The sequence below is a fragment of the Marmota monax genome, unplaced genomic scaffold (genome assembly GCF_021218885.2).
Source record: "Marmota monax isolate L192 unplaced genomic scaffold, Marmota_monax_Labrador192_F-V1.1 WCK01_AAM20220418_F8-fsc00037, whole genome shotgun sequence".
NCBI lineage: Eukaryota > Metazoa > Chordata > Mammalia > Rodentia > Sciuridae > Marmota > Marmota monax.
This window is the reverse complement of record NW_026693245.1, coordinates 1740259-1761553: the sequence shown is the minus strand read 5'-3', so window position 1 is coordinate 1761553 and position 21295 is coordinate 1740259. Positions and strand designations below refer to the sequence as shown.

The 21295-nt window shown below is 42.3% G+C and overlaps 1 protein-coding gene across 1 annotated transcript in view; it reads right to left on the bottom strand.

Annotated features, from left to right (window-relative positions):
- Retreg1 (reticulophagy regulator 1) overlaps positions 1-21295 on the bottom strand; it is a 140887-nt gene that overhangs the window by 98514 nt on the left and 21078 nt on the right. Inside the window, exon 2 of the mRNA XM_046456393.2 lies at positions 1805-1911. Coding sequence (XP_046312349.1) covers positions 1805-1911 — 107 coding nt within the window. The remainder of the gene's footprint in view (positions 1-1804; positions 1912-21295) is intronic.

Here is a 21295-nt window from a genome sequence, read left to right as displayed (position 1 = left end):
CACAGTCTGTTATATGGCTTCTCTACAGCTAGAAATGAGTGACCCAGTATGAGAATTAGACTCTTTAGGCTGGCATTCTTTCAATTCCATAATATTTTAAAGGACTGAATCTCTGTGATGTACAGCTTTCCTATAACTCATGAGAAGGAAGTTTCTGCCTTTGTGTAACCCATCAAGTCAGGAAGTCAAACTAGAAACTTAAGATCTTCGTAGGTCCACAGAATGGAAGCTGAAAGACTCCCTAATTGCCCTTTTCTCACACTTGGCCCCTCACACAGAGATCAAGTCTTAGTCTTCCATGTTTGTCTACAATTTATAACCTGTGCCCAGATGAGGACCAGATTTGTCATACAACTCAAAGCACCAAGATGCTCAGCTTCCTCTGTGGATCAGCTGGGTCTACCAAGATAATATGGCTGCTGAAAAAACTTGCAACTGGCTATAACTTCTAGGATTCCCCTCCCAGAGGTTCTAGAGGGGGAGCATGTTATAAAAGTTTATTTGAGAAAATGGTTAAGAAACAAGGGGTTGCTGTAGACCACTCAACAAAGCCTTGCACAAAATCAAGGAAATAGATGCTCTGCCTCTAGGTGACCTCAGTGCATATGTGGCAAGCAGGAAGAATCAGAGTGAGCACCTGCTCAGGTTGAAGCTGAGGCAGTTCAGTGCCTGCTCTCTGAGAGAAAGGGGTAGGGAGAGAGAGGGAGAAAGGGAAGTATGTGTACAAGAGTATAATCGAAATCTTCAGATTCATGAAACACATTAACTGAACAAAAACAAATGTGTTCACCTTCCAAGATGCTAAGCAAGAGGGAATTGCTTCCAAATCTGGAAACACACTAATGTAAAGCAAACTTCCTAAAAATTGTTTTCACAATGATTTAGTTTAAGAAAAGAAAGATGTTAAGTAAACCAGATTTAAAGCAAATCCACAGAATGTCTCAATGGTAAACCTGTAACTGTGTGCATTCTTGGTTTCATGTGGGTGTTAGGGAACAGAACATGCCTCCTGCAAAAAGGACCTCAATATCTCCACCAGGATGAGACATCTGGGCAGTTCTTAAACACATTGGTCCACATGGGTCTCAACCAAAACTCTCTCTCCAGTTGGGGTATATTCAGTGAAATTAAATGCCTGATTACAATCTCCTCTGGGCTAATTTTGATCAAATCTATCTATTCCATTTGGCTTCATGGGACTCAATTACTTCCAGGAGGGATTTTTGCCCACTTACAAAAAACTAGCTCAAACACTCATGGTACAGCATTCTCCAACTATGGATAGCTTGATTTATAATATAGTTAACCTACTCAAAAATTTAAGCAAAATTTAAAATACTGTAAGTTCTCACTTTTAAAATTAATGTTTGAAATTTATTCATTTTTCATGATCGTTTACTCATTTAAAATTTTCTCTCTATCATTTGCTTTTAAATCCTCAATTGTTTTTCTTCATTGAGGCAGAAAAAAATTTTATATAAACGTGTCCATTTTCCAGTGGACCAGTTTCATCAAGTAGGATGTAATAAATATTTAACTGCTATTCTCACTGCAGCCTACTTACATATCAAAGTGGTATTTGAAATGGCACTTAGAGCCAATAGAAAGGCAGTAGTTGAAGCTATGAATCAGTTAAATAAATTACTATATTGAAAATAGCAAAATCAATACCTATACAATCTATTGCTTTTCCTGTTCAAAGGAATATTCAAAGGAATAATTGGTTAGTGTGCCCTCATAAGAATCAGACATTCAGAGTTGAGAGAATTAAATGCCATAAAAATTAAATCTTGAGTGTTCTTACCTCTTGTTCTAGACAAAACCATATCCTTTATTATTTGCATAATAACACGCCCAAGGATCATGACCGAAATCAGATGATATACTCTCCATGGAGTCAATGCAAGGAACCTGTAACAGAGAAGCATCATTATTTCAATGTGAGGATTTTCATCTCATTTTTAACAGAATTAGGTTTTCTGCCTGTCCAAAACCATGAAACAACATAAAAAAATGCATTCAATAATGATTTTGCTTTTCAAAAACCACCCCGATGTAACTGCACAAAAATTATTTAATACCAAAGCCAGCAAAATAAACACCCTTGATCCACATGCATCCTGCGCTGGGCTTTCTCCGCTCACTTCTATTTCAGGCAGGAGATTTGCTCTCCTGGGAATGAGCCAGCAAGACCCTCAGTGACAAGCTTCTCCCTCAGCAGGTACGTTTGGTAGTGACCTGAAGCACTCTTGTGCTGGCTGAAGAGCCCGAGAGGCAGGATGTTCCACAGACAGGATGGCTGGACACCCTTGTCTCACAGTTCTCTGAGGTTTTTCGTCTATGCCCTGAGTTCCCCTTCTCCCATCTCTTATAAATGGCACTGAGGATCAGATTTGCTAATACTTCCTCTTCAAGATGCCAGCCTCCTTGTCCACCTTGTCTCCAAAGAAAAACAAACTAAATATTGTTTACCATGAATAGGTTGCAAACCTGGCAGGACTGTCTTTGGCTGGGCTTAAGAAGAAAAGGAATGACGGTGAAGTCACAAGCAGCCTCGAGCCTTCATCTGAGACTGGAGGCTGAAGCTCCTACTCCACACAAGTTAAATGGCCATGCTGCCCGTTAATATTAACACTGGTGTCATCAGAACTCATACAAAAATCAATTCTACAAATGTCTAATAATGGTGACAAGGGTGTACAGTGAAGTGAAGGACACATGCATGATGTGTCGCTTTTTGTCGCTGGAACAAAATAGCTGAGAAAAACAACGTAAAGGAGGAGAAGTTTGTTTGGGCTTATTGTTTCAGAGGTCTCAGTCCATGATTAGCCAGCTCCATAGCTTTGGGCCTGAGATGAGAGAACATCATGGCAGAAGTGTATGGTGGAGGATAGCTGTCCCCTCATGGCATCCAGGAAGGGGACAGGGACAAGATACAGCCCTCAAGGATATGTCCCCAGGGACCTGCCCCCTCAACTTTGTTCCACCTCCACCTTGAGTCCATTCACATTTTTAATTCCTCAAAAGGTTAATCCACTGATGAGGTCAGAGCCCTCAGGATCCAATCACTCTCTCAAACCCCACCTTTGAACATGGCTGCACTAGGGATCAAGCCTTCAACCAAGGAACCTTTGGGTACTCCAGTAACAACTGCCTTCTATGAGCTTACTCTCCCATCAAACATGGGTGAAGATAAACAAGTCTACAGCAGTCTTAGGGGCTATAGCAGAATAGGGACAAAGAGCAAGATGCACCAAGGAAGGAGTGATTAACTCCAAATCAAGGAGGATTTTATAAAAGTGGCACTTGAACTTGGTTTGGGAGGGTGGATGTTATTCAGAGAAAAATAGAGGCTGCTCCACCTGGTGGATACACATGAACAGAAGACCAGAGTTGGTGAAGGTTAGTTGTCTGTGGCTTCCTGGGTAGCCTGGGGTGGCCCCAGCAGGAGGTAAAAGCAGAAGGAGAGAGTTGGGAGATTGGAAGAGAGAGAAGAGACAGAAGGGACAGGAGGGCAACAGATGCTGGTGGGTTCTGAATGATATGCTGCTCCATGTTTGGTCTTTCTGCTACTGGCCACAGAAAGAAAGCCAAAGCTATAGAGCAAGAAAATAAAATGATGAGTCATTTGGGAGAATGTGGTGGTGTAGAAAGGAGTATGGAATCCATGCCACCTCCTAGAACGCCATGGAATGTTTTTAGAGAACTTGGTAAGAGATGCCAGGAGTTGTAGGTAAAGCCCTCCACCAGAAGAGGAGCGACCCAATTTTTAGCATGGTTCAAATGCTAACAGCATGTGTGACCTGGGCCAGGGAATGAGCAGATGGACTAGGTCTATGCTTCCTAAATAATGGTCTGCAACTGCCACCAGGTTAGCTACATGGAAAGCTTGTTAAAACAAAAATTCTCCTCCCCAATTCTCTGAAACAGGTGTCTTGACTACTAGTATTTATACCTGATAAATATGGATGTATTACCTACAGTAGACCAAACACTGAGCTACCAAAAGGCAATAAATGGTGAATAAGGAGCATGGAGGGAAGGAACGGACACCAAAAAACAATCCACCATGCCAACCTCTGCGTCTTCAGCAACAAAAAAGTATCCTTCCACTAAGGGGCCACCGCATAGTTGCTTGCTTGATTGACTGATTTCAACTTTTAGGTTGGTTTAAGCCCAGGGTGTGTTTTGGGCTCTGTTTCTTTGGGGGCCTATCTCTTTACCAGCAGTTTATGATTAACTCTTGCTGTTATCCATATGCTCGGCTGTCCCAGCTCTTCCACATCATATACTAAAGTGGCAATTTTTAAATCATTGACAGTGATCCACAGCAAGATATTTATTCACATCAAAAAACAAATGAAACCAAAGTCTCAGAAAAACAGTATTCATCTTCACAACTTATAATGCCTTTTGATATCTTCCACTCAGTTCTCTCTCTCTCTGATTAACTGCTGACTGTGACCCACTGAGGAGCTGCAAGTCACAGATGGGCTCACACCACATTCAAAGAAACCTGCAAGTATTAATGTCACTAGAATGGCCCCCTTTGTAGAGTCAGGTAAAGCCCTAGAAGAGACAAAAGTTCCCTTAAGTTTAAAGGTCTTTTAAGCCAGCCAGAAAGCCATTTAAGTGTCTTTTTAAAAAAAAAGAAAGAAAGAAGGAAAGAAACACAAAATCAACTGAAGAAGTGAAAGCAATTAGTTATTCTCTTAATGGAAGTTCCAAATTTCCAGGAATAAAAAATTAGGTAATGACAGGATTTCAACCTGTAGACCTAGCTTAGACCTCATTGGGAGGTCATTGACATAGCAACTCAAAAAAACACCATGGATGTCCCCTCTGTGTCCTGGGCAAGGGCCCAGCTGGCCTCTCTGCCAAGGGTCTTACTGGTCATTAAGAGTCCACCATTGCTGGTAAGGCAACACCAACAATTGCTTGGGAAAATGATGCCCAAACTGTAGGCTCCTTGGCTGTTTACTTGGTAGGTGAGCACCTTCAGCCCCAAATATTAAGTTAAAAATGTTTTGAGATACAAATCTTGAGATAAAGAATTGTGTGGGGCTGGGGATGTGGCTCAAGCGGTAGCGCGCTCGCCTGGCATGCGTGCGGCCCGGTTCGACCCTCAGCACCACATACAAACAAAGATGTTGTGTCCGCCGAAAAAAACTGAGAAATAAATATTCTCTCTCTCTCTCTCTCTCTCTCTCTCTCTCTCTCTCTCTCTCTCTCTCTCTCCCTCTCTCTCCCTCTCTCTCTTAAAAAAATACAATTTAATATTTAAAAAAAAGAATTGTGTTTAGAAAAATCTGTATTTGGCATTTTAATTTCAAATACTGTTTGAGATGATTTGTCTCATGGTTCTACTTTAAAAGTACATAGTGGAGTAATTCAGACCTGTGATTTGTAATTACAATCTTAGAAACACTTATGAGTTAAATACATTTTTAAAAATATATTTTTAAAATTTATTTATTTATTCTTAAATTTTGATTTGTTATATATGACAACAGAATGCATTACAATTTATACACATATAGAGCACACTTTTTCATATCTCTGGTTGTACACAAAGTAAAGTCAAATCCTTTGCGTCTTCTTACATGTATTAGGGGAGCTACCTAATATTAGGGAAGGCTTGAGTTGTTACAATTGAAGCTGTTTTTTAAAAATTTGGGGTAAATTTCAAACATACACAAAAAGAAGGCCAGAGTATAATGAACCCAATTTCAACAATTCTCCATTCATGGTCAATCTTGTTTTCTCTAGTTTCCCACCCACTAAGCTCCTCCCTCCCTCCCTCCCCAGCTAGATTATTTGAAGTAACTCCCAAATAGCATATAATTTAATCTGCAAATATTGCCATTTATCCTCCCCAAAAAAGTCTTTTTAACAGAGGGAACAACAGACCTGAAAAATAGTTTCACTCTTAACGTCATCAAATATCCTCACTGTCCATATCTTCTCATTCATCTTTGCACACTCATGTATATACACACATACACACAGAATGAAACAGCATCTGAAAAGTCACACACTGAAATCGGTCCATGGGTATTTTGTTTATTGTTTTCTCTAGACCTGCTGCATCTTCTCTTTTTTAATTCTTGGAATTTTTTGTGGAAGAAACACTCATTCGACCAATTAAAAGTCTTCCAGATTCTAGGAACTGTTCATTTTATGCTTGTGGCTTAGTTTGATATTTTCCTGTATTTTTGTATAGCCTGAAAATTGGAGGTTGGATATGGAGGCTGGATTAGATTTAGGTTCCTTGCTTTTTCCTGTAAAACCCCCTAACAGGTGGTGGTGTATGTGTACATCAGGAGGTATGTATTACTACTGGGGTGTCTGGGGTCTGTTTTTGATGACATGAGCAGCCAACAAAGGTCACTGCCTAGCATTTAACTCCTTGGGGGCTACTTGGGAGTGATGGTCCTTCATTCCTGCTCCAGATATCAGGTCTCACCCCTCGGTGATGTGTGGTTAGCCTCGAAGACAAAGCTCATAAGAAAGACAGGATCAAGCCTTGACTCCTTTTATTTACCAAGTTTTCCCCCTCAAGACAATGAGGCATCTCCTAGTACCCTCCAAAGGAAACTAGGCAGTTTCTTCATTCCTTTTTTAAAATTAGTGCTATTAAGAACTAAGAATCTGAAAATTCATGGTTTCAATACACAGTAGCATTAGCCTTACCCTCAATCTGTTCCATCTTGGCTAGTGATTCCTAAGCCCTTTTAGGGACAACCTTAGTAATCTTTGATAATGAAGTACTTATAAAGGGACATAGAAAATATAAAATCTGGGCTGGGGCTGTGGCTCAGCAGTAGAGCACTTATCTAGCACATGTGAGGCCCTGGGTTCAATCCTCAGCACCACGTATAAATAAATAAAATAAAGTTATTGTGTCCAACTACAACTAAAAAATAAATATTAAAAAAAAGAAAATATAAAATCTACAAATGCAGTCTGAAATGTCCAAAGGGGCACTACTTACTTTGTATTGAAACCAATCATTCACCTAAAATTCTCTTGAAAATGCTTGATAAAATTTGCCAGATTTATAAACAAAGTAATGTTTTGTCAGTTAAAATTGAGCTCAAAGAAAATATGTGGGTTTTGAATTTGGAACTATATGAAATAAAAAATTATTTTTTAATAAAAATAAATTTATTTTTTATTAAGTAACTAAATGAATTGGTTTGAATTAATCTTTATATGAAAACTGTCACATGGAACACTTAAAAAAAAATCCCTGTTAGCTGGACATGGGGGCTCTCTCTCACCATCCAGAGAAACGCTATTGCTGCCACAGAATCACCCATCTGGATGGAGCTCAGGTGCTTTCATCTGATCTGCGAACCCCTGAGGTGCAGTCGCCCAGCTCTCCTTCAACACTGCTCAGCCAGGAAGACCAACAGGCCTTGCTGCATCCAGTTTCCTGTGGTATTTTACTGTCACCACTTTCTCTCCATTGACAAGAGTGTCAAACACTGGGAATACACCGACGGCTGAATCCTAGCCTGCCCCAGAAAACACACAGGCAAAGTACCACCCTGAACCACAGACTGTTCAGAAAGCCGCGAGAGCAGGGGAGAGCTGGCAACTGCACAAGGTCAGAGGAAGCTCTCCAGCGAGGAGGCCTCCAAACTCTGACTTCCTGAAGACGTTGGATTTGGCCAGGTGGCAAAGAGACCTGAGGTCCAATGGGGGAGCCGCGTATACAAAGCAAATGAGACTTGAGTCTCAGACTTAGGAAGTCCACCCCAAATCTTTGGCCCTCTGCCCCTGCAGGCACTTGACCTGGCCTACAGAACCAAGCACCAGGTGAATCAAACAGCTCTATTGCTGTGGGCACTGGCACTTACATATGTATTCCTCATTTTACCCCTGAAACAAGCCACCAGGAAGGCACTGCCAATATCCCCGATGTACAGATGAGCAAGGAGAGGTTTGGAATCCTGCCCCAGCTGCAAGACAAGGAACAGGCAGGACCGGGTAGTGAGGCAGGCAGCCTGGCCCAGAGATCTCTTCTCACCTCTCTGTCAAATGCCTCCCAATGAGTGCAGGCTTCTGCCACGTCTGCCACTATCACATGAAAAAGCTTGGCTGGGTGTCATCAGTTCACAGCTTTCTTCACATTTAATTATTAGATTTTATCTTAGAGCAGTAAAAAAATTAAATAGATAGTACAGAGACCCCATACGTACCTTCTCCCCTACATACTGTGTCCTCTATTAATATCTTGCATTACTATATGGTACGTTTCTAACATCTGATGAACCACTGCTGATATGGGATTCCTAACTAAGTTCTTAGTTTACATTAGTCTTCTCTTTGGGTGACATATATTCTATGGATTTTGACTAATGCATAATGCCATGTATCTACCATTATAGAGTTATATAAAATAGTTTCACTGCCCTGAAATCCCCTGTGCTCCATCTATCATTCCTCCTGTCTTAAGCCTCTGACAACCACTGGTCTTGGTATTGTCTCCACAGTTTGGCCTTTTCCTGAACGTCACATAGTTGGTATCACACAGTGTGCAGCTTTTTCCCAGTGACTTCTGTCACTTAGCAGGATGCATTGATGATCCCTCTGCATGTGTGGCTCAAGGGCACATTTCTATTGATCACTGAATAATATTCCACTGTACGTTATTAAAATTTAGCCATTCACCTGTTGAAGAACATCTTGGTTGCTTCCAATTTGGGGCAATTAGGAATAAAGCTGCTATTAACATTCACATGTAGGATTTTTTTGTACACACACATTTCCAACTCATTTCAAGACAGACTTTTTAAAACAGTTTCATCATCGTGCTGGCTTATATTCAATTTACAGACAGTTAAAACCCCCAAGGATTCCATTCTTCACATGCAGTTTTGAATCTAAGCATGTCCTATCAAATTTGTTCTTTGTGACACAGCCTGTCATTCAAACTGACAGACCTTAATGGTGGCATTGATCATATCTCTGCTCTCTTGTCCAGCTCCAGGACACCCACACATGGCATATCTGCATGTCATCAGTCCTCATTCTCACCACTGATCAAAGATACTGATCAGCACTGGAATCTGTCATGCCCCATTAGCAGAGTAACCTAGATTCATTAATCAGCACTTCATGAATACAGACCATGCAGCTTACTCCATAAGAACAGATTTTTGTAAGCACTCTGCTGAGACCTGCTGTAATCCTGAGGTCTAAATGTCTAAAAGTGTTAATTGGCTTGGCTACTGCTGAGAACTACTTTGAGGTATGTGATAGTTCCCTGTAGAGGAACTAAATACCATTAGACCCAAAATATCATGGGGCATGTCCTGAGCCAAAGGCCCAGGGTGACCTTGCCCATCTACCCATTTTCGGAACTCACAGAAGCATGTGGTAAACACCTGGCCCGGGTGAATTCTGCGGCACACAGGCTGTCAGGAAGTTCTTGGGTGCTACAAAACAGTTATCGCAAGAGGGTCTATGGTCAAAACAGAGGGTGTCCAAGAGGTCGTGAGAGCAGACCTTAAAGGGAAGGGTCTGTGGATGTGCACTATCCTCACACAGGGGGTTTCATAAATTTTCAAGACTCAGGGCAAAGTGAAAATGCAGAGACCTCATCAGGGCTACAGAAGTCAATATTCCCTTCCCAGCCTACTCTTGCCCTAACCCAGACAAATAGTAGCTCCCAAACATATTCCTCCTTAGCTGCAGGCCACTTCTGGAATGTGAATCCAAGATGGATGAGAAGCCCCCGCCCAATCACCCTGAATGCACCCACATCACTGCCAGCCACGACAAGGATGCTCACCATCTGTTTTGCAGCTGTGAAGAACACAGGCCCTCATGCTCAGATGTCCCAATGAGGAGCAGACAGCCACAGTGGGACACAAGTCTTCCCCACTGCTGCAATCAGCCATTGCCCTGGACAGTCACACAGAGTGAGATTGAGAGGGAGGGACTGGGCACCATGTGACAAGGAGCAGGTAGCCATAACCCAACCTGGACAGGTAGGACTGCATAAGTCCACAAGCCCCCTGAACAGCTCCATCAGCCCACTGAGCTTCACTTACAAAACAGATTCGAAGATGAAAGTATTAAGAACTGTAAGATGCAACCAGTGCATGAACCCCAGTGTGGGCCCTCTGAAGTCCCCACTCCATGCAGCTGTATAGGTCACTCTCCCAACACAGCCAGCCCTGCCCTCAATAAGGTCCCCAGCACAGTGATCAACAAAGGCTTTTCTTTTGCTTAAAATAATGGTTATTAAAATTCACACACACACAAAAAATCACTGACACTCATCTTTATCCAAATTAGCCTAGGGATCCATGATCACACATCAATGGGTCCCAGAATAAAGGAAATTCAGAAGCCATTTCCACCAGCTTAAGTCTCCAGCTCTCTGAAACATCTTTCTATTAATTGTCAAGCTTCTTATCATCAACTGAAAAAATAAATAAGTACACATTTTTAAATTAAAATATCAATTGTTTACCAAAAGAGCTACATGTTCTTGTTGGGTGTGGTGGCCCATGCTTATAATCCTAGTGACTCAGGAGACTGAAGCAGGAGGATCATGAGTTCAAGGCCAGCCTCAGTGACTCAATAAGGCTCTAAGCAAATTAGCAAGACCCTGTCTCAAAATAAAAAATAAAAAGGTCTGGAGATGTGACTCAGTGGTAAAGTGTCCCCAGGTTCAATCCCCAGTACCAAAAAGAAAAAAAAAGTTACATTTTTCTTTAGCTGATGTAAAATATTACTTTTATCTGACAATGTATGTTTCACATTTGGAAAACCAAGACAAGCTAATATTATATATGATGATCATAATATGTATATATGTATGTTTATACATATATATTGTGCTAAGCAAACATTACAAATAACAATTATATGCTATGTAAAAACATAAAGTTGTCTGTGTATAATACTACCTCATTTATCTTACAAAGACACCCTGTGTGGTTTAGCTGTCACTGGAAAAGCACAGATCTGTAAATTACTGTGAACTCTTTATTTTAGCAAGATGTGGCCTATTTCTCCATCCCAATGTGGTGACTGCTTTCAAAACATGCCCTATCACCCAGATGTGATTATCTCAACCCACAGATGATTTCTAGCCATGCTTGGACAGTATCATTTCTGATTCATTTTCATTTTGGATTAATTTGTCCATTTGGTTTTTTTCTTCTACTTTCTTCTATTCCATTTCCAGATTCAGTAACATTATTTTGGCTTTTAATCTTCTTTTCAAGCAATCATCTGCCTTCTCTCACTTTTCATTGCTGGGATAGTTATGAAACTGATGTCCATTATATCTGGGTCAAGCTAAGAATGATACCCCATCCCCATACTCGGAGATAAAGGAAAACAGATGAAGATCCAGAGAAAGATTCAAAGCCTGGAAAGTCAACAAAGGGGCCTGTATAATGGTTATATTATTTCAAAAATGAACAATTTTAAGAAGAGATTCTTCCTACCAAATCACAGACTCTAATATCGAAGCTAGTCAGCATTCACTGTTCCTGCGCTACTGCAGAGTCAGGGCAGGCGTTCCGTGAGGATGCTCAACACAGAAAGTGAGGCCAGGAACTAGATTGCTCTTGGGTAACACACAGCCTTAGGTCTCTGTGCATGAATCACTCAGGAACCTGCCAAGGTCACTGCTCTTCCTTGGTCCTATATTGACTTTCAAGCATTCCATACACAAGGGCTCTGGTGGTGACTGTTTAGACTGGGCAATGGAGGAAGTCACAGCAAAGCAAGTGGCCATGCTGGTCAGGGTGTGGGGACAGGCCCTGGGCTATGTGGATGATTTACTCCATGAAAAAGGAAGGTCAAAATTCCAGGACAGCCTTCTATAGAATTCCACTCCATGGCTACCTGTAAGTGATGTTTCTGACTAGCTGTGTATCCATTTGACAAGGAAAAGTCTACATTTCCTACTCCATGATGAGTTTTGCAAGGCCAAATCCCATGACTCCATGGTACATGTTTCTTTTTCTTTTCAGACAAAGAAAGAACTAATAATGTTAGTCCCCATCCCCCTCAGTTATACACACACACATACACACACACACACACAGCAAAAGAATAAATTTCTCAGACAATAAATGCAAAGGACAATACTCAGTTCTCCCATGTGTAAAACACTTAACATTCATTCTGGGTAACGCGCAGCCCTCTCTATACTATGAAATGAACGGTGACAATGGCTTCAGAGAAAGAAGGTCTCTGGATATGAGCATTGGGCCCTGCATAGTTCTGATATGGATATTAATCTGCATTGCTTGCTTTGTAACTCTCAATATAGAAATTTAAAAGTGAGATTTTGCTTTCCTTTACTGAACTCTAGCTGTAGACTGAGCCGACATAGAGTCCTTAACGTATGCCAGCTTTATCTAATATTATGGTGTCTCTAATCATAAAAGAAAGAAGGGTCTCATAAGATGTAATGATTCCCCAGATATGAGAGTTGAAATGATCTACTGGAAGATAACTGTCAAAAGTTAGGAATACTGGTAAACATCTACCTTAATATCAGAAATATCCTGAATCTTTTTACATAAATCCTGCAAAATTAATGACTGAAGATGACTTATGTACCATAAAGGAAAAAAAAGTGCTGCCAAATAAATTATGACCTTCTGAATTGAAATGCACATCTCATTTTCAGAGCTGCTTAAAATATGCACTTGTGTCGGCAAGAGGGGATATCTTTCTTCAAAATCAACAAAAGATTAGGGGGAGGGAGAAGGGAAGAGAAAAGGAAGGGGAAGAACGTGGATTGAAATCAAATTCCTTGCATGTATTATTTTGTCAAAATGAACCCAAATACAATGTATAATGCCCTAATAAAAAAAATCAACAAAATATAACATTTTAAAATAATTTGAAAAGAAGTTAATGGTAAAATTGAGCAAGATAAAGAAAGAATTTTTTAAAAATTATTACAAATCAGATATCAAATGAAACCCAGAAATCTTTTGGCCTAGAGAAGCACCTCCTTAGTCATAATGACTACAAAAGTGAATGAGAAGCATGAAAGAAGAATTGGGGGGAGGGCGGAGAAGCAGGCTTCTCTCTGCAGGGAGATGAAGAATCTCCCAGGATTACTGACCAGAAAACTTGGGGAGAGCCGCCAGTACATCTGCTGCTGCAGAGGAGGGAGGGCTCCTTCCAGCAGAAACAGGTCTGGCTAATCCAGTGAATTCAGGGAATGTGCCCAGGTCAGCAAGCACAGTGGAGAAAGAGACAAGACAGCGGGGGAGGCGCAGAGGGGATTTGCGCTGTGTGCAGGCTTGAGCCCGTGAAGGGGAGAAGCCAAGGGCAAGGCTGGAGCCGAGCCCATCTAAGGGCAGGAAGAGCACCATCGGGCACCGTCTAATACTCAGCACTGGGATTGTAAGAAAAGCCACGGGTAAGTCAAGTCAGGCGCATCCCAGGGAAAAGCTGAATACCTGCCCACAAATACTGACCTGCAGCAGGGTCATGACAGTCAAGGAGACACCAACAAGGGACAGGTGAGTCACCCGCTGCAACCCTCCGCAACCCAGTAAGTTAACACCAACCGCCAGATTTAGTCGTAGGAAGGAGTTAAGAGGGAACAAAGAATATCAGTCAAAGGCACACATTCAACAAAGAGCAGGATGGTAAAGGGGAAAGGTGATTAAGAGGTGCAAAGAAGAGAGAAGAAAGAAATGCAGAAAGGTGGGAGGCGGGGACGACAGTTGAGTCAGTTTTTTGGGGTTTTCATTCAATGACAAGGAGATATTCTGTGTGTCCCTCCCATAGGAGCAGAAGGGTTTGGGGCCCAAATTACAGCTGTGCACAGAGGCCAGATGGCTGAAACAGCACTCTATCCTCCACCTCAGAATTTTCATGTATAAACTGAGGCACCCGCAAGAATTATCAGAGTTCAATGAATCACCCTCAGAATTACTTGAGGCACTTCTTAAAAATACAGATTTCTAGGCCCCACTTTGGACCTTGTAGGTCAGAACTCTCAGCCAAGAGGTGCAGAACCCACATGTTAACCGCCAGGTTTATGGACCACTAGACTACAAAGCCCCCTGTGGGCATTTCTCACTCAAACATTTTATGAGTCCATAGACCCTAGTTCTAGAGGACTGCCATATAACTGACTCAAATATCAAACTAGGAGCCTCTTCCTGCAGAAATAAATAAATACCTTTACTGGTGTTTCAGTCCATTTGGGTTGCCATAACAAAATACCACAGACCAAGTGGCTTATAAACAACAGAAATTTATTTCTCCAGTGCTGGAGGCTGAGAAGTCTAAAATAAAGGTCCCAGCAAGTTTAGTGTCTGGTGAGGATTTGCTTTCTGGTTCATGGACAGCACTTCCTCATTGTGTCCTCACATGGCACAGGGTGTGATCTCCCCCACAGGCCTCTTTTCTCACTACATGAGGACTACACCCTCATGACCTGATCACTTTTCAAAGGCTCTGCCTCCTAATACCATCACACTGGAGATTAGATTTCAACATATAAATTCCAAGGGACATAAACATAAAGTTCACTGCAACTGGATGTAAAGAATAATGACAGATGCCAAAAGAGTCTTCTAAGAATAGCCCTTGGGGACAGGTAGCAGAGGAGCAAGGCACACACTAATGAACTGAGTGAACCTTTACAGGCCTGCCCAAGAAAGAAATAAGTTGATGTATAATGAGGGCCTGTGGCATTGAATACTATCTCACTAAACAATATGATGGACTTAGGTATGTGGAAGTTATATGTCCATAAATAGAGGAGGATGAACACTTTGTTTAAAATCATGAAGCCTATAAGTGATAACCAGGATATAAACTTGAGTCTTCCTGACTCCAAGTTCACTACTCTATTTACAACCATTTGTGAAATCCCTTGGCATCATGCTTTCATCAATCAATATTAAAGTACCAGAATGTTCTAGAGGCAGTTTTGAAAAAGCAATTTTGAACTTGGTTCCTGCCTTTCCAATCTCCAATCAATTGTACCCATCAGCTGTTCATGTTCACAGTCTGTTCAAGAGCCTACTCCAATGTACGTGTCCTCATCTGGAGTCCCACAAAAGGAATTCAGTCACTCCTCAGTTCTGAGACTGATGGCTTTGCCACAGCCACAGAAGATTCCTCCCTCACTCCAAAAGAACCAAGGATGCAAATGACAGGACTTTGGCCCTAACATATGCACATGGCACCTGCTTGTTTGTGCTCAACTGTTCAGCCTGGTTCTCCAGCCCATCCCTCCCCTGCTCCCTCTCATTCCCCTCCTCACCAGTTGTATATCTGCTTACCCAGATCCAGCCAACCCGTTTCCAGGTAAGTGAATCTTGGTCATATCCTGTTAGGGTTTAGATATGAGGTATCCCCAAAAAACTCATGTGTGAGACAATGCAAGAATTTGCAGAGGTGAAATGATTTTGAGAAGTATAGCCTAATCAGGAGATTAATCCACTGATGGGTTAACTGGGTGGTAACTGTAGGCAGGTGTGGCTGGAGGAAATAGGTCACAGGGAGTGTGACTTTAGGGTTTATATTTTGTCCCTGGTGAGCAAAGAACTCTCTGCTTCCTGGTTTCCATGTCTTGAGCTGCTTTTCTCCACCATGCCCTTCTGCCATGATGCTTTGTCTTATATTAGGCCCAGAGCTGTGAAATTGGCTGACTGTGGACTGAACAGCTGAAACCATGAGCCAAAAATAAACTTTTCTTTCTCTATATTTTTCTTGTCAGGTCTTTTGGTTACCATGACCAAAAAAAAAAAAAAAATGCTGACTAAAACACCAAATAACCCAGTGTCCAAGATCACAGCCCTGTCAGATAGACCTACTGTTATCGACCATTCCTGACCAAGTCCCCGGACTCACCAGTAAGATTCCACACTGCCCAGACTCTCACACGTTCTGTCTGGGATCACTGCATTCACTTTTAAAACCAGGTCTAAGGCTTTTTACATCTCCTGGGCCAAGGGTCTGAGTTTGCTAATAACAGAATACTACAGACTGGATGGCTTAACATTTATTTTCTCACAGTCCTGGAGGCTGGAAGTCCAAGATCTAAGGGCCAGCAATTTGTTTTTTTCTGGGGCCTCTCTTTCAGCATGCAGATGGCTGACTTCTCACTGTGTCCTTCCAGGGTCTTTCCTCTGAGTGGATTCATCCCAAGTGTCTTGGTCTTGATGAGGACGCAAAACAACCTCATTCAACCTCTCTAACAGTCCCATCTCCACATATATAGTCACATTCTGAGGTGTATTTTGAGCTGGGACTTCAACACGTGAATTTGGGGAAGACACAATTCAGGCTATGACACCAAATACCTGGGTCACTCAACTGTCTGTTCCAAGGTCTACTCCAGTGTCCAAGTCAACAAGTTCCCGTAATGGGCCCTCCAGCCCCACGATACTGAAGACCATCCCCTCCCTTCCCAAACTCCCTGCTAGGAAGGGAGCCCTTCTCTCTGGCTGCTCCACACAGTAAACAAAACCAGAACATAGTTGGACTAGCTGGACAAGTCATAAGAAACCTTGCAGATTAGAACAAGCAGTTTACTCAAGATCAGAGAGGCCATAATAGCCCAGTTTACACAGCATCCTGACCTACTTAGGTTTGGATGATAAATTACATGGTCACTATACTTAAGATCTAAATGAACACATGACACAAAGAAGCTAGTAATTTGTTTTAAAAGCTCAAAATATAAAATATGCTGAGCAGTAAACAGTAACTATATCATTTTAGGAGGGCCATTTTTCTAAAGGCCAAGATCAAGTGTCCTTTATCAACATAATGGAGCTGCACTGCCCACTAGAGCTGACCTGGTCACATTTATGAGCACAGACCTCTGTGCACAAGCACAGCTTCCCTGGATGTGTGAGCAGCCTCCTGCACAGACAGCCCTTTAATATCTGGAATACCATGTCCAGTAGCCATTGCTGGAAAATATCACCCACCTTTATATCTTATTTAATGCTGAAATGATCAGGAAACCATACAATCTGGGTGTGGTGGCAAATACGTATAATCCCAGCAACTCAGGAGGCTGAGGCAGGAGGATCCAAGCCAGCCTCAGCAACTTAGCAAGACCTTGTCTCAAAAAAAAAAAAAAAAATTAAATGGGCTGGGGATGTAGCTCAGTGGTTAAGCTTCCCTGGGTTCAATCCCTGATATCAAGAGAAAAAATAAGAGCTTGTGGACTGTCCAGGGACATCCTTTTAGATACTAGCACGGAAGGGGAGAACCACGGCCCCTCAATTCCAGTGCATGGGGACCCGCAACTGCCTGCTGTTCTGTGGCCAACCCTGAGACAGGACAAAGTGTTGGCCAATATCTAATTCTAGATATCAGGAATGGCACTCTGGGCCTGATGCCAACGGCCAACTTCCAGTTGGACTTTGATTGGCAGAGCCACCTCAAGGCCAGGGAGAGTATGTTCTATCATTCCAGGCAGGAAAACACTGAGTTTTTCCTATAGGTCTAATTAAAAGACAAGACAAAATGGAGAGGTGGGCATAGGCATGAGGAAGAACTAGCTGCCTCTGGAACCCCACTCCTCTAAGCTCCATAGATGGCTACATTTCTAGAACATTTTAAACCACAAGTGGACCAGCCACAGGCTTACATCTTCAGCAGATGAGGATGCAAATGGACTTTCAAAGGCTGTGAACTCTTTAGGGTCCCCAGCCTCAGTCCCCTCACTCACACAGGTTATATCGCCCACACTGATGGAGATTGTGAGCAAGCCCTCAGGAGAGACCACTCCTGCGGTAACGAAATGTGGTCTTATCCACAACCCTGCACGCAGACTATTGAACCTAGACCTCAAAGCACAAGTTAAACTGCAAACCAGGCTGCCTTTGAGGCGTAAAAGTGTTTTTATTTCTATTTTAATATCTTGTTGTATTTTATTTTTAAAGTAAAATTCAGTAAATGGCACAAAAAGAAAAAAAATAATGATGCATCTTGAAGCTGAAAATTGCTTTTTATTTAATTTTTTTTTCTTGGTAGTTGCAGATGGACAGCATGCCTTTACTTTTTGTTTGTTTGTTTGTTTGTTAATGTGGTGCTAAAGATAGAACCCAGTGCCTCACACATTCGAGGCAAGCACTCTGCCACTGAGCTATACCCCTACCCTGGAAACTGTTTCTTAAAAAGCACCCTGGGGTGAGGGCACAGGCCTGCACCCACACACTGGAGGAGAGCTGCAGGAGAAGGCCTGTCTCCCAGGGCCTCGCTGTTGTTCTGTGAGGGGAAACCACAGCTCAAGAAGATCTAATCCCTGGACTGGCTTCATCTAGGCAAGCTGGTTCACCTGTGCCCAGAAACCCCTCCTCACCAGCCACACACTTGCACGCACATGTGCACACACAAGAACACATACCTTGTGCACACACACATCCTTGCTGCCTCCAAAAGCATTCATTTCTACTATACCTCAGTCCAAACCACAATGGAGACCTTAACAATGACAACAAACAGCAGATCCTTTAAAAAATAAGGAAATTGGGTAAAGGGAAAATAAACCAAGGAAAAGAGGATGACTCAAGTTGAAATTTAGCCCTCAAGAATTCAAGCCATGTGTTACAATGAAAGAAGATAGCCACTAATTTGGTTCCCAGATGACCCCTCAGGGTAAGAACTTGATTGTCAAACGCTCTTTTAGCTCAATAGGAAAAGATAAAACAACACTGGGAAAGTTTTCACATCTTCTTAGTAGAAAAAGAATCAATAAAGCGCAGCAAGACTATAAAATAAGTGAATGTCACAGACAACCAACCCCAGCTCACTTTGAGCGCAGAATCATGAGCCAAACAGCGAGGCCACACTGACCTGCTAAAAGGAAGTCTCTGGGGAGCTTGGTTTTTAATGTGTCTTTTTTTTTTTTTCACTGTTTGCCAAAAATCAGCTATAAAATAGGACCGAACAAGAGATATGGTGGTTAGAAGTGTTCCGGGGAGGAACACAGTCATCCCCTCCAACACGCACTGTGTAAGAGCTGACGTGCGCTTGCTAGGAGAAGCCACCTTGGCTCAGCAGGCTCTCCAGTTCTGTCCCCTTCGTGCGCACACATGTGCAGGACACAGCAGCACAAACAGCCTAACAGTGTTCTCTAATTAAACAAGGGAGACAAAGCCCTCCCTTAGCACGGGCCCTAACTGGGCTCCAATGGAAAACATATGCCTCTCTAGATAATTCCACCTGAGACTTCCAGCACCATATGAACTCTCCAAGCAAGGCAGACAAAGCCCAGGGAAAACAATACAGGGAACAGGAACAAAAGACTACACAATACAGAAGATGACGGTTTCTCATTCATCTCTCCACGTGAGCAGCACAGCCTCAGTCTTTAGAACACTCAACATTAAACACGAGCAAGAAATCTCCTCTTGAGTTTCAACTCCACAATCAGAACCAGAACCTGGCCTCATTCCAACCACAGGCTTACATCTCTAGCAGATGAGGAGGGGATGGGAGGGGAAACCGTTTACAAATAATGACAGAGGAATGCCCTTGGTGGAACAAATCTGCTGAAAATCCCAAATCATGCATTCAGCTATATCAGAACTTTAAATCCATATGCCCAAAAGGCCTTGCCCATTTTGATAAATGAAAACCTTGGTTCTTGGGCAAAAGGAGTTTGTTTTCAAAGGCTTGGCAAAGGGACAGCAATCAATTCTTGACCACCCCACACATAGTGGTCAGCTTGGCAGCAGCAGAGCAAGGAAGACCCAACCGAGGCTGGTGGCAGCCTGCCATCAACCAGGGCTCCCCTGGCTCCCAGAGCACGCTTCTGCTCCCAACACTCTGGAGTCCCACCTGGGTGTCTGCTTGCCTGTTCGTCTGTCTACTACCACTCCTTCCATTCAAAAGTAGGCATTCCCACGAAGACAGGACCCACTCTTCCCTGTTCGCCAGTGTCACCCCAGCCCTGGGCCACTGGGGTTGTCATTCAGGGTTCAGTGAGTGAACAATTCAGTTAAGCCATTCATTAATCATTCGTGTAATCAATGTAATGGTTAATTGTGAATTCTCTACAGCACACTATCATAACAGTAACCACTTGCAAAATTGAAAAAAAAAATGTACAGGGAACATTAAAATTTCCTTTTTTGGAGCTGGGGATGTAGTCCAGATCACGCACATGTGAGGCACTGGGTTTAATCCTCAGCACCACATAAAAATAAACAAGACAAAGGTATTGTGTCCATCTACAACTAAAAATAAAAATAAGTAAAACTAAAATTACAATTTTCTTTTTTTTTTTTATACTGAGGATTAAACCCAGGGGTGCTTAACTACTGAGCCACATCCCCAGCCTTTTTTATATTTTATTTAGAGGCAGGGTCTCATTGAGTTGCTTAGAGCCTCACTAAGTTGCTGACACTGGCTTTGAACTCACAATCTTCTTGCCTCAGCCTCCCAAACTGCTGGGATTACAGGCATGCACCACCATACCAGCTCCATATTATTTTTGAAGACATTGTGGGGAGCAATGCACAACATGAGAGGCCCTTGGGTCTTGCCTTAGACTATTTCTTCTTTAACAGAAGCACCAGCTTCTGATTACCCATTCTTCTTGTCTATTTTCTGTTGCTAATAACACAATACCATAGACAGGGTAAGTTATAAACAAAGATTTATTTTGGTCACAGTCATGGCCCAAGGTCAAGAGGCTGCAACTGCTGATGACCCTCTTGATGGCAGAGTCCCTGGGCAGTTCAGGGCGTCAGGCAGCAAGACAGGAAATGTGATCTTGGGAGTCCTAGCCAAATTGGCTTTTATAGCCTATCTGCTCTCCAGATAACTCATTAACCCATTAATCCACTAAGCACATAAGTAGATTAATCCATTCCTGAGAGCAGAGCCCTAATCACCTTTAAAGATCCCACCTGGTCCCACCTCTTAATATTTCAAAATGAAGATAAAATGTCAATGAGTTTTAGAGGGGACAAATCATATTCAGACTACAGCATCACAAAAAGTTAATCTAGCTTTCCCTAATTTGCCCCATGCTAAAGCTATGTGGCAACTGGGTAGGTCAAGAGGGCGGGGTTCACGACTCATCACCAGCAGAGCTGTAGCTGACATGCAGCTGTAGCTCTGTAGCTGTGAAAAACACCCCAATACTATATAAATATAATATATACTATATCTGTGTGTGTGTGTGTATATACAGATGTAAATGTACATGTCTGGGCGTCTTTCCAAACATCTGATACTTTTATTAACTAAAAGCCGAAGATCGTCATTGACATTCTGTAGCCCAGGTTCTTTGGCCACAGCCATGCTCTTGAAT